Source organism: Diospyros lotus, chromosome 11 (genome assembly GCF_014633365.1).
Source record: "Diospyros lotus cultivar Yz01 chromosome 11, ASM1463336v1, whole genome shotgun sequence".
Taxonomy (NCBI): Eukaryota; Viridiplantae; Streptophyta; class Magnoliopsida; order Ericales; family Ebenaceae; genus Diospyros; species Diospyros lotus.
Window position 1 is genome coordinate 23,419,008 of NC_068348.1, and position 19,010 is coordinate 23,438,017.

At 34.4% G+C, this 19,010-nt stretch overlaps 1 protein-coding gene across 1 annotated transcript; it reads right to left on the reverse strand.

Moving 5' to 3' along the window:
• Positions 1 to 224: 224 nt before the first annotated feature.
• On the reverse strand, positions 225 to 1,446 carry LOC127812485 (abscisic acid receptor PYR1). The gene has a single exon (XM_052352883.1). The coding sequence runs from the start codon at positions 1,356 to 1,358 to the stop codon at positions 708 to 710; it is 651 nt and encodes a 216-aa protein (XP_052208843.1). The 5' UTR covers positions 1,359 to 1,446; the 3' UTR covers positions 225 to 707.
• Positions 1,447 to 19,010: the final 17,564 nt, after the last annotated feature.

Genomic DNA, 19,010 nt, shown 5'->3' on the forward strand with positions numbered 1-19,010 from the left:
GCAGCCCCAATTGCCCCTGATTCCAATACCTTTTCCCTGTTTGTTTTTGGCAATCTTTTGTTTTTCTTTGACACCACCACTTTCCGGCTCTTAACCCACCTCAGCCAGCCTCCCACATGCCAATCCCAATCCCAAGCCATGACAGATATCATATCAGCTACAACTTTAGCTTTTTCTTTCTAATTCTGCAGATACATATGCAGTTTATTAATCTAAGCCCATCCTTACACCCAACAACCAAACAAAACCAAATTTGAAGAGTTCCACTCATTTGTTTTACATATACCATTACCCATAATTTGATTAGGAATCAGCAAAAACAAAAATTACAGTTTTTCACCACCAAAGAAAGATAAACTACACCATTGACCCGAATTTCAACATTTCTTTCTTGATTTTGTACACGTCATTCACAACCAAATGTGCCAGACTGCCAGTCCAGTCATTTCAGGTCGATTCCAAGAGCTGAAGAAGAAAGAGTACAACCCAGCGCCACGGAAAAGAAAGGAAATTGAGGAGGGAGGAGGGGGGAGAGAGAGAGAGAGAGAGGAGGGGGGGGGGGGGGGGGGGGGTTCTCAACCCTCAAATTATAAGCCACTGAAAATGGAAAAACAAAACTAAACTAAAAATCCCAGATTTTTCTCTTCTTGTTTCTTGCCGGTCGTCTTGTCTTGTGTAAACTCTTGTTGTATGAGATTGATCATTATTCACATCACCTGTGATTTGCCGCCGTCACCGTCACGGGCCAACCCTTCAGAGAACGTCGCCAGCTTCTGCAGGTTCAACTTCACCACCGTGTCGGCGAACAGACGCGTGTCCTCCTCCGTGTTTCCCTCCGGCACATCCACGACATACGATTCCAGAACGACGGTCCAGATCCTGCCGTCACGCTCGAACCCGTGCACCGTCGTGACGGACCGGTAATTCCGCAGCCGGTGCTCCCCCCCGATGATACTGAACCCGGTGACATGCCGGTCGTCGTCCAGTATGTCTAGCCGCTCGGTGCTGGTGGCCGCCGGCAACCCGGAGATGACGTTGACGTCCCGCGTGCATCCCACGATCATCTCGAATCCCTCCTTCACGACGCAGCTCTTGATGAAATGCTTGTAGGTCTGGGGCTTGTCGAAGCGCCGGACGACCGACCAGACGACGTCGGGCGGCGCGTGGATACGTTGCGAGAGGAGAGACGAGCATTGGCCGGAGACGAGTGGGTAGGCGTGGAACTCGGCGATGAGGGACTTCAACTCGTCGAACTCGTCCTGGGTCAGACCTGGCGGCGGGGTGAGGTGATGAGCGGTGGTAGTTCCCTCCGCCAGCCACGGGTCTTCCGCCGTTGACGAGGCCTCGCCTTTCTCCATTGCGGCATCCGTTGACGGAGAAAACAGAAGAATCCACAGAGAGAGAGAGAGAGAGGAGAGAGAGAGGAGGAGTGAGGCGAGTGCATTTGTTTACATAAAATGGGGAAAAAAAGTTGGGAATTTTTTATTTGGTTTGGGGGGTTAAATATAATAATACAATAATAGGGGGGTAATGAAGTAAATGATAAAAAAGGGGGGGTGTTGGAAAGGTGTCAACTTGGTGGTGTGACGACAGGTGGGTTTTGATGCCATGCCATGCCATGCCATGCCTTGGCAGGCTGAGCTGCAACAAAGCCAGCCGGCCGGCCTCATCTCATCTTGCACTCTACTCTCCACTCCATTATTATTTTCTCCACTTTCTGTAATTTTTTTTAATTATTATATATTCTATCATTAAAGAATGTAAATTTGTTGTATATCTTGAAATTTGGTTTGAGTAAAAAATATGGATGAATTTAGCTAAGCTTTGTAATGGTTAATGAATTCATAAAAGAAGTGGTTCGTTGGTCAATTGGAAATAATAGGCTTTGGCAACCCACCCACCCAGGGTTTCTCTTTCCCTCTCCCTTCTTCTATCTTCATTTATAATTAAATTAGATATTATAGATCTGGATTTACAGATCTGGACCAGATCCATGAAATTTATTTATATTTTTATATATTTTTACACATATATAAATAAATGTGTATATGCATAATATGTAGAATCAATTAATAATTGCCCAGAATACAGATGGGTTGGTGGTGGTGGAGATTGAGAACGTCGTCGTAGAGATCCAAAGCTGGGGAGCCATGGAAACAACCATTTTTTAATCAAATGGTGACTAAATAAAGTTAATAATTACATAAAATGGTGACAAAATTAAATATTACTGTTTTAATTATCTGAGGTAATAATTATTCCATGTTTGACGAAATAAGATATTACTTGATGTAAAATGCTAAATGACTAATTTACCCATTGATTATAAAAACATTTTTAAAAATTTTTAATTACAAAAGATATATTTTAATTTTAAAATGTTTTCTAATTTTTTGGGTTTTATAATTTATTCATAATCTATGGTACCAACCATCATAATTATAATTTATAGATAAAAATATAGATATATTATATTATACCAAAATTAATGAATTAAGCTGATCAAAAAATTAAAATTAAGAACAAAAAAGGGAAATGGCAAATCAGTGGGGTGCAATCGAAAATGGGCAGGAATCGAAAGATGGAGTTATTGGGACGGATGGAACCGAAAGGACACCGCTGGCAGTGCAAATCGGTGGCGGTGGGAATCAGACCGGGGGGAAGGATATAAACACCAGAATTAACCTCTAATTACTCACTTTTTAAGCTTTTGTTACTAAATTAGAAATTAGGGGAATTTTTTTCTTCCTCCTCAGTTCATCTAATGCTTATCCTTCCTTCTTTTGAAAAAATGCAATCATTTATTTTAAAATCACGATTAAAATTAATAATCGAGTTTTAATATATTTAGACCAAATCTTAATACTATTACCATTTTATACTCTTTTTAAATCGTCTAAAGTGCACCCTTAAGCTAAAAAGATTTTTAGAATTTTTTTATATAATTTTTATTCAATATCCAATCAAAATCAAATATTTAAAATACTCGAATCATCATCAAAATTCATGAAAAATTAAGAACAACAAGAAAAATCATAAAATAACCTTATGTAAAAATATCAATTTCATATAATGCTATTTGAAATAAAGTTAATCATTGCAACATCATTCTTATTATTCTTTATTTAGAATATTTAAATAACTCTCTACATTTTTATGAGAATCATATCTTATTGAAAAATTCACTCGATTCGATGAGACATGATAATCATATCTTGTTGAAAAATTCACTCGATTCGATTAGACACATTATATCCAAAATTTATTATTAAGATTTGAGTTTCTCAAATTTAACTCTAAGTTAGTTGGTCTAATCAAGTGGCTATACTACTCAATTGCATGAAACGAATCATATATTTTTTTTCAAAAAAAATTGAGTGGAACCAAGTTTTCTAGAGATTAGACTTGTTTAAGTTTTCTTGTGATTCAATACAATATCTACCATTCCCAATAAGCTGTCAAAACATATTGGTTTGTACTAGTGTTTTATTTTAAATAAATGGATTTTATAAGGAAATTTATAACTAAATGTAAAAAAAAAAAAAAAAAATCCTTTTCAACATTACAGTATAATTTTTGTAAATATATAGTTGATGACCTAAGAATATGTTAGAAACTTCGCTTTAAGCCAAACAATAAATACTATTAAATATAGACATTTGTCGATTTTTCATTTAAAACATTTATAAAAAAGTTACTTTACATCTCAACTTATCAATGATTTATATATTATTATATAAATTTTTTTTATACAAAATCTTATCAAAATGAAACGTATATAGTTTAAAAATTTACAAAAATATAAATTCCCTCCAACGTCTCTCTCTCTCTCTATATATATATATATGAAAATTTTGCTCATACCCCCTGCCTTAATTTACTGTAAAAAGATTTATAACCTCCTCCTCTTCTTCTTCTTCACTAAGCCTGTTCTTTCTTCTATTCTTCTCACCTTGATCTCATCCTCATGTTTAGTCACCAAGGACTTGAGATCACCCCTTTCTTTTTAAGGGTGAAAAATATCTTTCCACTCCTATTTATAAGCGAAAAATATTATTGGTACATCTTTGTGTATTCTTTAGGTTACATAAAGGTGTACCAATGACAAAAAAAACCCCATTAGACGCATAGAGGCGAGTGAGGCGCATGTGAGGCGCAGAGTATTTTAGTCATAATACCCTCTTATGTAGTCAAAATATACAAAATGATTGTACATCTAGTATGATTCTTTATAAATTATCCAAGTATGGTGCCTACTTTACCTCCTAAAACTAACTTGCTAATAAGATAAAAGATTTTTTTTCTTTTACCCATTATTTTTTCAATTTAAGTAGCACTTATTAATTAAGATATAGATTAAAAAAAGTGAGATATAAAAATTATTCTAAACAAAAATTCTTTTTCATTATATTTGTTAAATTTATATAGCGACCCTTGAAAAAAAATCATGTGACTTCTTATATGAACTTTTTTAGATAAATTTTTCTCTCTCCCTCCACATAAATTTATCTTGATCATTACAAATAAGAAAAAAAATAATATATATATCTTCTAATATATTCCAAAAAATTTAACAAACAGATTGATAAAAATCTCATACTATTTCTCAACCTTATTTTGATCATTTCATATATTAATTTAGAAAGTATTATAACTTATCTTACTTATTTTAACAAATACTAGTTTAGTAAAAAAAATTATTTATTTATTATTTTATTTTTTTTTGACAAAAACTCCTTTTGAAGTCGATGAAATATGGCTTCCAATCAATCTCCTTTTAAAAAAGGTTACTTAAAAGATAGTTATTCCTCGTTAGGAGCAACGTTGGTGAAAAGGGGTCACGAGGTACTTTCCACCATGTCTATATATATTTTAAATTTTATTTTTATTTTTCTTATTCTTTCTCTTTTATATATGTTTTCTGTTTTTTTCTCTCTCCCTATATTATTTTTATCTTTTTCTTTATATATATATTTTAGTTTTGTTTTTTCTTCATATATATATATATATATATGTCCACCTACCATTTTAACTAGCTTCTTTGATCAGGCGTTCCAGTTCTTAATTTCACACATTTTTTACATATTTACATATTCAACCATTATTTTAGTTAATTACTTTACCATATCCAATATCAATTTAATTTCTCACGTATTTACTAAATTAAATAAATATTCAAGTCCCACTATTTCATAAGGTTAAATAATATTAGATTATCAATTATCTTATTTTGAATCCAATTTTTACAACTTCTAGTTAGGAAATAATTCAAAAAATTATTTTCTCATAACCACTTAACTATCCAAAATTAATATTCTAAAATTTTATAAAATTTTGAAATATAACACAACCCCTCGCCATTGATGGAAACAATCATCTGATGATTTGCGATGTTCGAAATAATCAATGTAATAGCAAGTGAACATGTTTAGAGATGATGGTCATGTTCATAGTGGAAGATCGACAAAGGTGTTGAGTGTGAGTGTAAGTGTGTGTGTATTTTCTCTATCCTATATCGGTGGATTAAGGGAGATTTTAAGAGGATATATACCCCTCTTTTGTACATGAGTTTGGGTCTCAAAGGGCAGTCAGATTTTGCAAGCAGGCAAGCCCTTGCTTGTATGCTCAAGCAGTCGTTTTTCTGGTCAGTTCGATTCAATTCAAAATAATAATAATAATAATATATTTTTGCTACCCAATATTTATTTTAATATTATTTTTGTAATCCGATCAGCTTTTTCGGATTTTACTCCAACCAGTTTGCTGATTGGGATTCTCAACATATGTCATCCCTAATTGTATCAAGTCCTTCAGTCCCAATCCCATCCCACACCCGGAAAGCAAGTACCTATTAGAGTTCTACCTGCTCCGATTCTTCGAGGTTACTAATCCACCAGAGATGACCATTTAATCCTGCTGAGACAGTCACCAGAGTCTACGTGCCACTGGTGCAGGATGATTCTATCTTCAAGACAACACCTATGCGTGACTCAGTCGTTTTTGTCCCTCTGTCGTTCTAGTAAATCATTTCCGACAATAACAGTTGCAATGTTCATCAATTTATTGTTGTATTATCCTTGTTGTATACATAAAATATTGCGAATAATTCCAATAATTTGAAGACAGATACTAATTGCAATGGCCACCGACACTATTGTTGCTGATAATATACCCTCTGCCTCTGCTATTGCTCTGACCCCTGTTTTAGCCATTACTTCGACCACTGTTCCTGCTACCACCATTGCTATTGTTGTCGGACTGACTGTCGCCAAGGCGACTCCTCATGTTGAAAAATCACAGCAGTTCAACGGCGAGGACTTCAAGAGATGGTAACAAAAAATGATATTTTATCTCACCATGTTGATTCTAACTCACATACTTAAGGAGTGTTTGGTCATTCTTGAGGAAAACATCACTACGGAGACTAAAGCTGCCAAGGAGGCTTGGTTGTATTCTAACTTTCTTTGTCAAAACTATATATTGAGTGGACTGGCAAACTTACTGTATAATGTTTATTGCACTATCTATCAAATGTCTAAGCAACTGTGGGAAGCTTTAAACAAAAAATACAAGTTAGAGGATGCCGGCACCAAGAAGTTTCTTGTGAGGAAATTTTTAAACTTCAAGATGGTTGATACCAAGTTGGTAGTTAACCAAATGGAAAAGTTGCAAGTCATTATTAATGATTTGCACAGTGAGGGAATGGTCATTAATAAACCATTCCAAGTCGTTGTTATGATTGTGAAATTTCCACATTCGTGGAAAGACTTCAAGAACTATCTCAAGCACAAGCAAAAAGAGTCGTCCATGGAGGATCTAGCTCTTAGACTCTACATTGAAGAGGATAACATAAATAGAGATAAAATATCTCACAAGTTTGAAGCTAGGGCTAACATAGTTGAGGCTTCAAGGTCCCAACCCAAGAGGCAACAAGCTAAGAAGAAAAATGAGCACTTGGGTCCTAAGAATAATGCTATTAACAAATGCATCCAAGGCAGTTGTTGGGTGTGTGGAAAGACGGGTCATAGAGCTACTGATTGTACACACAAGAAGGGACAAAGCTTTGGCAACTACCAACGCAAAACCAAGCCTAGTCAGGCCAATGTGATGGAAGATGACAACTTTGTTAAGGTCGCCTCTGATGTCTGCATGGTTTCAGACAACAAGGGCTAGTGGATTGACATTGGGGTCACGAGGCATATTTGTGGGGATACGTCTCAGTTCAAAGGCAAGGTCTTATTGAAATGGATATCTGGTAAAAAACTTACCCTCACTGATGTTTGTATGAGACTGAAATTCAAAAGAATCTAGTTTCTAGAATCCTATTAAACAAAAATGGGTTCAAGCTTGTATTTGAGTAAGATAAATTTACTCTAACAAATAGGGGTATATATGTGGGAATGGGCTATATGCATGATGGAATGTTTAAACTTAATGTATTAGCCCAAGTTCCTAAAATTAATAATAAAAATACATTTTCTATTTATATTGTTGAGTTGTGTGATGTAAGGCATTCAAGGTTAAGGCATGTCAATTATCGATCTTTACAAAGGATGATATATTTAGGACTATTGCCTAGTTTTAGCATTGATACAAGACACAAATGTGAAGTTTGTGTTGAATCAAAGTTTGTAAGAAAGTTGTTTCCACCTGTGGAAAAGAAATGACGAATTACTTGATTTAATTCATAGTGATGTCTATGACATGAAAAATACTCCTACTATAGGTGAAAAAAAAATACTTTGTCACATTTATTGATGATTGTAATAAATATTGCTATGTATATTTATTACATAATAAAGATGAGACCTTAAATGCTTTCAAAATATATAAAGCAGAAGTTGAAAATTAACTTGGAAAAAAAGTAAAAGTGTTGAGATCTGATAGATATGGTGAATATGAATCATCATATCTTTCTAAGTTCTGTGAGGTTCATGGTATAATCCATCAAACAATAACACCTCATACACCACAAAAAATGGTGTAGCTGAAAGAAAGAATCGAACTTTAAAGGATATGGTTAACTGCATGCAAAATAGTTCGTGTTTGCCCCATAATTTGTGAGGGGAAGCATTGCTTATTGCAAATCTAATATTGAATAGAATTCCACATAAGAAGATTGACAAGTCTCCTTATAAAGTGTGAAATGGGAAACAACCCTCCTACAAAATCCTCAAAGTGTGGGGGTATCTAGCCAAGGTGCAATTTCCTTTACCAAAAAAGACTAAACTTGGACCTAAGACTATTGATTGTGTTTTTATTGGCTATGCTTTGTATAGTGCGACCTATAGTTTCTAGTAGTAAAATCAGAAATTCCTGATATTAATAACAATACCATTATGGAATCTATTGAAGTTGAGTTCTTTGAGAATATATTTCCTTTTAAGGAAGAAAGACATAATAATGGTGGTACCAAAATGAATTATAAAGCAAGTTCTTTGAAAGGTCAAGATGATCAAGAAAATGAAATTGAACCTAAAAGAAGCAAAATAGCCAAGAGTCGCCTCATTTGGACCAAATTTTATAACTTATATGTTAAAAGATGAGCCTCAAACCTTTAATGAAGCTATGTTGTCATCTGATGCTCCATATTGAAAAGAAACTATCAATAGTGAGATAGAATCCATTATGCAAAACAAGACATAGGTATTGGTGAACTTTACCTCCTAGAAGTAAACCAATTGGATGTAAATAGATCTTCAAAAGAAAATTAAAGGCTGATGACACTATTGATAAATATAAGACTCGCTTAGTAGCTAAGGTTATCGTTAGAAAATGACTAAGATTTCATCGATACCTATTCCCCAGTGACGAGAATCACGTCTATAAGGATGTTGATTATCGTTGCAACTTTACATAATTTGGAAATTCACAAAATGGACGCAAAGACTGCATTCTTGAATGGAAGAAATCTATTTGGAACAATTTGAAGGGTTTGTTGTAAAGGGATATGAAAAGAAAGTTTGTAAACTGATAAAGGCTCTTTATGGGCTAAAACAAACACCCAAGCAATGGCATGAGAAGTTTGATCATACTATGCTATCAAATGGGTTTAAGATAAATGAGTGTAATAAATGTGTTTATGTTAAAAACATAAATCTTGAATGTGTCATTATGTGCTTGTATGTAGATGATATGTTGATAGTAGGCACTAACAGAAGTGTTATAGAATCCACAAAGAAGATGCTGAATTCTAATTTTGACATGAAAGACCTTGGTCTCGCTGATATTATTCTTAGAATTTGAATAACAAGAAATTCTGAAGGATATATACTTTCTCAATCGCACTATATAGAGAAAGTGTTGAGAAAATATGGTCATTATGAGAGTAAGCCAACAGTTACTCCATTTGATCTAAATTCTAAGTTGAAAAAGAATAATGGTGAAGATGTATCTCCTCTAAAATACTCTAGGGTCATTGGGAGTTTGATGTACATAATAAATTGTACAAGACCTGATATTACCTACTCAGTAAGTAGGTTAGCAAGATACATGAATAATCATGGACATGATCATTGGGTTACACTAGTTATGGTACTTAGATACTTAAAGTACATACTTGACTATGGACTAAATTATACGAGGTATCCACTGGTACTGGAAGGATTTAGTGATTGTCGTTACGAAAAATACAACAATTAGATTTTATGACGTGGGACCAACTGTTGTAGGCATTTGAGTTTGGTGTCTAATGAAATAAGGTTGCCACAAGGAAAGTTATCGCAAGGACGTTCGCCACAAAAGATTTTGCCACAAGGAATTGTCCACAATGATGTTTTCCTTAAGGATCTTACCGCAAGGAAGTTCACCTCAAGGAATTTTACCACAAGGATGTTTGCCTTAAGGATCTTGCCGTAAGGATATTCACCTCAAAGATTTTTGCCACAAGGATCTTGCCGCAAGGAAGTTCGCCTCAAGGAATTTTGCCACAAAGATGTTTGTCTTAAGGATATTTGCCTTAAGGAATTTTTCCTCAAGGATCTTGAATAAGGATATTCGCCTTAAGGATTTTCGCCACAAGAATCTTGCTGCAAGGATGTTCGCCTCAAGGATCTCGCCACAAGGATGTTCGTAGCAACGATATCTGCCTCAAGGGTTTTCGCCGCAAGGATGTTCGCCTCAAGGAACTTGCGCAAGAATGTTACCCTGTTGATACTTGAAAATGGGTTAGAAGGCTTGCGGGAATCCTCGACCGTGATGACCCTTCGATGCCTAAGTCAGTACCGGATAAAGATAATTGTTAACAAAAAAACCCTAAAAACGTAGCTAATGTGTCAGAATTTTATCGAATTTGGAAGTCATTTTCAATGTCATGTACCTGCGTATTTATAGGGTGCAATTCCCAAGGCTGTTAGGTGTTGACACTTGTCAGTTGTTGAGTAGGGGTCTTGGTTTTGCTGAGAGGAGGCCCTTGTCGCGAGGATCACCATGCCACAAGGTCCTTGGCCATAAGGCCACATTACCACAAGCCTTCTTGTCGCTAACCTTCTTGCCCCGAGCCACCATCCAACGCCTCAACCCTTTGCTATAAGCCTCATTGTCGCAAGCCACTGTGCAACACCTTTGCTCATATCCCACAAGGCTCATTACTACTAGCTACTTTATCGAGAGCCATTTTGCCGCAAACCTCCTTTGCCATAAGCCACCATGAAACACCATTGCCCTTATGTCGCACGACTCTTTGCCGCAAGGCTCCCTGCCCCAAGCTCCCTTGCAACGCCCGCTCTTGCCACAAGGCTTCAGCCGCAATTCTCTATGCCATGAGGCCTTCTTTTTATGCGTCTTAGAGCACACTACTGCAAGGTTTGGCCTTGCCATGAGGCTTGGTTTGGTTGCGAGCCTTATCCTTGCCGCAAGGCCCGACCTTTCTGATTAGTGGTTAATTTTATAAAAAATTTGTTATAATTATACCCTTCTTTTGATCTTAAAAATGGTTTAAATTAGATATTAATATATATTTTATGGTTATATGCAAGTTTAAATTGAAAGATGAATGAAATGAAATTCTAAAGTAAATAATAATAATATATAAAATTATATATAATACATATACATCATTATATGCATGCATGTAATATATATATATAATATAATCTAATATATATATGTGCCATGTGTAATACATATATATAATATATAATTTATTAATAACATTAAATTATTTTTATTTTTTTTTAGGCATGAAGAATTCAAGCCCATGAAGAATTCAAATCCATGAAGAAATCAAACATATGAAGAAATCAAGCCCATGAAAAATTAAAGTCCATGAAGAATTCAAGCCCATGAAGAATTAAGGCCCAATTTGAGCAACCCATGGAAGATATTATTTGGAGAAGGCCCAAGGATTATTTTTAATCCTAATAAAGATTAAAAACTAATTTATAGAAATCTATTTTTATTTTTTATGTGAGAGCTTTATTAGGTGTGTTTTTTAGCTAAAATCCATTTAACTATTAGGTGGATATTATAGCTAAAATCCATTTAACTTTATGAGTGCTTTATTAGGTATGTATTTTAGTTAAAATTCATTTAATATTAGGTGTGTATTATAGCTAAAATCCATTTAACTTTAAGTGTGTGAGTGCCCATTAGATATAATTATGTCTAGTTGAATAATTGAAATTGTGTGGTTTGTATTGCATCTTGTGGCCTATAAATAGATCACTTGATTGCATTTGTAAGTGTGATTATTATTCTTGAATAAAAGTTTAGTTGTTTCCTTATAATTCTCTCTTTGAGAATTGTTCTTGTTCTTTCTCATTTTCTTTAGTACTTTCTCTTATAATCTTACTTTTTTTCTTTCTTCTTTTAAATTCTTATGTCATTTATTATTACTTTATTATTCACCGCCTAAATGACCGGTTAATTTGTGCCTTTAAATTTCTGTAATTTTAATTCTTGTCATTTAATTATTCACCGCCTAAATGGCCGGTTAATTTGTGCCTTTAAATTTCTGCAATTTTAATTCTTGTCATTTAATTATTCACCGCCTAAATGGCCGGTTAGTTTATGCCTTTAAATTTCTGCAATTTTAATTCTTGTCATTTAATTATCCACCGCCTAAATGGCCGGTTAGTTTATGCCTTTAAATTTCTTGTCATTTAAATTCTGTTATTTAAATTACGTCATTTAAATTTATGTCAATTAACTTTCAAATAAAAATGAGTAGTTAAATCTAATCTTGGGTTAAGGCAAGGACAGTGTCCAACGCCAATGATTCCCAAAGAAAGCTGCGCTTTAAATAAGTAACATTAATTTAAATTTCAGTATGAGTGTGTATTAATTATTAAAAAATCACTAGGTTTGGATTGGAGCGTAAGCCTAACTTAGAGCTTTCATGCCATGTATGAGAGTTACTAGAACTGGAAACGCTATCATACCTAAACCCAGATGATTAATTTAGTTGTTTTGTGTATTAATTGCAATTGGATTTATGGTGGTTGCTTAAATTAGAATCTCGCATATCATGTATGGGGATTGCTTAACCTAGAACTATCATCATCTCTAATTGCATTTAATAACAAACCCTCATATCTGAAATTAAATTAATGTTGCTAATTTTTTATGCTAAAATTTGGGAATCAACGGGTTGGTACTGAAATTGTCTTAACTCAAGCACTGTCCAAATTCATATTTTTACGTTTAATGTTTATTTCAATTTCTGCCTTACTTTATTTTCTAGTATCTGTTGTCTAAAAAAACTCATAAAAAAACCTTGTTGCCAATTTGTCCAAATGCGTGTGCGTGTGCGTGTGTGTGACATTCTTTTTCTTTTGCCATAAATAAATCTCTCAGTGGACGACCTGGATTCATCCAGAAAATATAAATTTAAATTTGGACTACAACTGCACTCGTACACTGGCGAGTATAAACCTCTCACTAAAATAAAAAAAAAATATAAAAGTTTTATTATGATTTGTTCTTATTATGTTTTAATTGCAGGGTGAGAGTGCAGTCACTTTCCATGTAGGAGCACATTGTCGCTAGGGTGCTTGGTGCAGTGTGCTTGGCTTTGTCGAGAGAAAACTTAGGCTTTGCCATAAGACCCATCTCCGCCACAAGGTTTACTCTGCTGCGATGATTCATCTTAAGGCACATTGTCGCGAGGTCCCTTTGCCACGAGGTTTTGTTATGTCGAGATGATTTCTCTTAAGGCGCATTGCCACAAGCCCTATTAGTGCCGAGATGATTCGTCTTAAGGCACACTACCACAAGGTCCTTTTTCCACAAAGCCTTGTTACACTGAGATGATTTGTCTTAAGGCATATTGCCACAAGGTCTTGTTCAGAGATTATTTTGTTTCAAAAAATTCCATTTTTCTGTAGGTGGTACAACAAATTATTTTGCTTCAAAAAATTCCATTTTTTCGTAGGTGGTACAACAATTGCCCTCTACTTTTTTTTTTTTTTTTTTTTTGCCTTTAGGTGAAATGGAAGAGTAAAAAAGTTTCCTAAACCATTGCCAATCACTCAAGATGGGAAGGTCCTTGTCGCGTTGTCGGGCTATTACTCGGAATAAAGGGCTAATCATGTTGATAAAGGGATTGTGCGAACTGCGTTGCAAAGCTATTAGGCGGGACAACGGGCCAATCATTTTTTAGGGATCAATTGTGTGAATTGCATTGCCGGATCGATAAGCAAGAAAGTGGGCCAATCATATTGACGAAGGGATTGTACAAACTACGTTGTCATGCTGTTAGGCGGGATAACAGGGCAGTCGTTTTTTAGGGAGTGATTGTGCAAATCTCGTTGCTAGGTCGATAGGCAAGACAACGGGTTAATCGTATTGATAAAGGGATTGTGCGAACTGCATTGCCAAGCCGATAGGCAGGACAATAGGCCAATCATATTAACGAAGGGATTGTGTGAACCACGTTGCCGGGCCGTTAAGTGGGACAATATGCCAAATTAATTCATTAACCCACTAAATTAACTATTAAATTAACTTATTACTAAACAAAGTATTTCTCCTAAATTGTTTAATGAGAGTTACCACACTGCCAAAATCTCTTCCTTAAGCTCACAGCCAACTCCTTCCAAAGTCTCTTTGCCTTTGTTTCCCTTGATATCAATTTCACAACAACTCTTCTATTTATACTCAAATTTGTAGCTTAGTTCACTGCGAATCTTTGCCATGATTTTGCTTAAATTACTCACCCCAAAGCTTATCATTTGGTATCCCATTTATTGTAATAACATCATTTCATTCCTCAATCTCACAGGGTGCAATTGCATCAAAATCTGGAAAAAAAATAGGCTTTGGTGGACAATAGCAAAGGTAGCCCCAACGACTGCCATGTGGCATGACAAGGGTCATGTGTGCGCATGGGCGCTACCAGGTGCCCTGAAATGGCGTCGTTTGGCGTTTGGCTAGGGTTTAATCTCGCGACCTCGCCCCAGCCTTCTCGCTCACGACTATCCGCGCTAGCCATCACTCTCAATTAATATTGCACTTGCTTTATATTTATAGTGTTGTTGCTCCAATTTTCATTATTTCACTTATGCCCCAAAACTTTTTCAAAAATTCCTCCAATTCCTAAATAAGAAATTATCTTAATCCCCAAAAATTTATTAATTATTTCTCAAGTTCGCCAATCATTAGTAAACCATAAATAGATTATTTCCCATAAACCACCCAAAATCACTTTTTATTATCATATTTTTCCTTCCACAATTCCACAAGTAAATTTTTATACCTCCATAAAGATCCTCGATCAGATAAAACCATCAACAATTTAATTCTAGGATTAATTACTATTATTCCAAAATACAAGGCATTATAGTGTTAGAGGTAATATTGATATCTTGGTACAAGAGGAGTAGTGATAAAATACTCTTAATCAATTTTTATCTATATGAGAGTAGAAGTGAGTCGTTTCTATGAGAACTATTTAAATGGCTTGGGTTCTCTAGAGCTCTCATGAATTTAGGATGTTGTTCAAGATCAAAATGGACATAACCGTATAGAACTCAAAGGTATAAAATGAGTTATGTGTGATGTTTGTTGTCTGTTGTCTCGATTTACCATATGAATGATAGTTCAAGAGCTGCCTTCACAATTTATCCGGTAAGTTCGATGGATACTAACTAAGAAAGGTTCAAGTTAAAAAAATACCTTATCTGATGCATAACTTGTCTATTTGCTCTCTGTGATATCATGTCGATTTGTTTGTTTTAGTTCACTTATACTCATGTAGGGGATTGTTGAGTGTGAGTGTAAGTGTGTGTGTGTGTGTGTGTGTGTGTTTTCTTTATCCCACATCGATGGGTTAAGGGAGATTCCAAGGGGATATGTATATAGCGTCGTCGATCCCACATTCGGGGTGTCATCGTAACCCACGGTTATAGCCACGACCACCAGTTAGATTTTTAAAGGTCAGCTATGCCCCTACAAGTTAGGGTGCCTTGAGTGGGATCTAGGTTCTACCGCATTCGCTTGCAGAGAACCAACCCCTAAAGAAAAATAGCAACGGAGGGCACTCAAATCCGATTGGGCTACTCGTTTGATATTCTCATAACTGTTACAAAGACATGATGAGATCATAAGAGCAAATTTACATAAAATCTATAATTTATTAGTAAATAGTAAAAATTCTAATTTCACTACAGGATCTATTTGTTCTACACACATAAAATAAAAAACATGATAATGCACTAAATAAACCCATAAATATCAAAATTCCTCTCATGACTCATCAACTGCATTTACCGACAATGCATCCACCATTATCAATTTTCCCTTTCTAGAACCCGAGCCATCTATATGGTTAGTGATAAGGGGTGAGTCCTACGACTCAGTAAAAGCAATATATAAAATAAAAAAATCATAAATTAATGAAAAACATAAAAAAAATATGGAATGAATCATGTATACAAGGCCCGTCCACTTCATCCATCTCAAACTCTTGGTGACCTCATATGATTTTCCCCAGGCCCCTAACACAAGCTTCGTTAGCCCCAAATCATAGCCTCAAGGTTAGGCATTCCCCTATCATCATATGCAAGTCATGACAGAATAATTAGCACATAAAACATATAAACCCTTACTGTAATAGTATTTACTACATTCCCTGAAAGATTTCTTTAATCTATTAAAAATCACGAATGCACGCCTCGAAATCCTCTAACAAAAATTAAACACAATAAGATAAAAGAATATATTACTAAAAATTAACTTTTATCCAATTTCATACTTAACTCACATTGATTATTTCTTTCTTCCAATCTCTCTCTTAAACAATTTCTCGAATCTCCAATCCCTCATATTTATAGGAAATTTATTTAAGATTAATATAAATATAATTAAATCCTCACCTAATTCCATCATTATGTCCATCTTTTTTTGAATTAATTATTCTGATTCTCTTATTATTTATTCAACGCACTAGCCTATTTCTTCAACCCAAACTCACATGGCAGACAAACCAGCCCACTAAATTGCCATGTGGCAGCGTGTGATTGGCTAACACGTTGCCCCCACCCCACATGGCCGCACATGGCCCTATGCCAGCCCGCGCCAGTGCTTCCTCGCGCACCCGCACATTGTCGCATGCACTTGTGGGCCCGCATGGCCCTGCGCCCTCTAAAAATATTTTGCAATTGCCTCTCAAATCTCGAACCCAAGACCTATTGTTCTTTTGCAAATGCGTGTGTGACCACTCCATCTACAAGCCTTCTTATTAATATATATGCACCAATTAATTATATACTAATACTAGCTCCATTTGCTAAAAAAATAAATTCTAACATTTCACTCCCCAAGGTTTGAACCCACAACCTACCTCCTTGTTTTAGGAGTAAGTAACCACCAAGCTACAAGGCTCCTTATTTACATATTTGTAAAGATTAATCTTTATACTAAACCAACTCCTATAAAATCACTAATAAATCATAAATAAATCATTTCAAATATATAAATTAATGATTATTTTTTTTAAATATCGGGATGTTGCAATCTTCCCTTCTTAATAAATTTCGAACTCGAAATTTTTGAACAATCATTTATATCACAAATAAACATTCAAAATTAACCACAATTCTCAAATAAATAAGGATATTTCTCCCGTATTTTCTCCTCCATTTCCCACGTCGCTTCCCGCTCTGAGTGTTAACTCCATTGCACTTTCACCATGGGAATGACCTTATCCCATAATTGATGATCTTGGCGATCCAATATTTTCACCAGTGACTGCACTCTCACCCTGCAATTAAAACACAATAAAAACAAATCATAATAAAATTTTTATATTTTTTTTATTTTAGTGAGAGGTTTATACTCGCCAGTGTACGAGTGCAGTTGTAGTCCAAATTTATATTTATATTTTCTGGATGAATCCAGGTCGTCCACTGAGAGATTTATTTATGGCAAAAGAAAAAGAATGTCACACACACGCACACGCATTTGGACAAATGGACAACAAGATTTTTTATGGTTTTGTTTTTAGACAACAGATACTAGAAAATAAAGTAAGGCAAAAATTGAAATAAACATTAAACGTAAAAATATGAATTTGGATAGTGCTTGAGTTAAGACAATTTCAGTACCAACCCGTTGATTCCCAAATTTTAGCATAAAAGATTAGCAACATTAATTTAATTTCAGATATGAGGATTTGTTATTAAATGCAATTAGAGATGATGATAGTTCTAGGTTAAGCAATCCCCATACATGATATGCGGGATTCTAATTTAAGCAACTACCATAAATTCAATTACAATTAATATACAAAACAACTAAATTAATCATCCGGATTTGGGTATGATAGCGTTTCCAGTTCTAGTAACTCTCATACATGGCATGAAAGCTCTAAGTTAGACTTACGCTCCAATCCAAACCTAGTGATTTTTTAATAATTAATACACACTCATACTGAAATTTAAATTAATGTTACTTATTTAAAGCGCAACTTTCTTTGGGAATCATTGGCGTTGGACACTGTCATTGCCTTAACCCAAGATTAGATTTAACTACTCATTTTTATTTGAAAGTTAATTGACATAAATTTAAATGACGTAATTTAAATAACAGAATTTAAATGACAAGAAATTTAAAGGCATAAACTAACCGGCCATTTAGGAGGTGGATAATTAAATGACAAGAATTAAAATTGCAGAAATTTAAAGGCATAAACTAACCGGCCATTTAGGCGGTGAATAATTAAATGACAAGAATTAAAATTGCAGAAATTTAAAGGCACAAATTAACTGGCCATTTAGGCGGTGAATAATAAAGTAATAATAAATGACATAAGAATTTAAAAGAAGAAAGAAAAAAGTAAGATTATAAGAGAAAGTACTAAAGAAAATGAGAAAGAACAAGAACAATTCTCAAAGAGAGAATTATAAGGAAACAACTAAACTTTTATTCAAGAATAATAATCACCTACAAATGCAATCAAGTGAGCTATTTATAGGCCACAAGATGCAATACAAACCACACAATTTCAATTATTCAATTAGACATAATTATATCTAATGGGCACTCACACACTTAAAGTTAAATGGATTTTAGCTATAATACACACCTAATATTAAATGGATTTTAGCTAAAATACATACCTAATAAAGCACTCATAAAGTTAAATGGATTTTAGCTATAATATCCACCTAATAGTTAAATGGATTTTAGCTAAAAAACACACCTAATAAAGCTCTCACATAAAAAATAAAAATAGATTTCTATAAATTGGTTTTTAATCTTCATTAGGATTAAAAATAATCCTTAGGCCTTCTCCAAATAATATTTTCCATGGGTTGCTCAAATTGGGCCTTAATTCTTCATGGGCTTGAATTCTTCATGGACTTTAATTTTTCATGGGTTTGATTTCTTCATGGATTTGAATTCTTCATAGATTTGATTTCTCCATGGGTTTGATTTCTTCATGGACTTGAATTCTTCATGGACTTTAAGTCTTCATGGGCTTGAATTCTTCATGCCTAAAAAAAATAAAAATAAAAATAATTTAATGTTATTAATAAATTATATATTATATATATGTATTACACATGGCA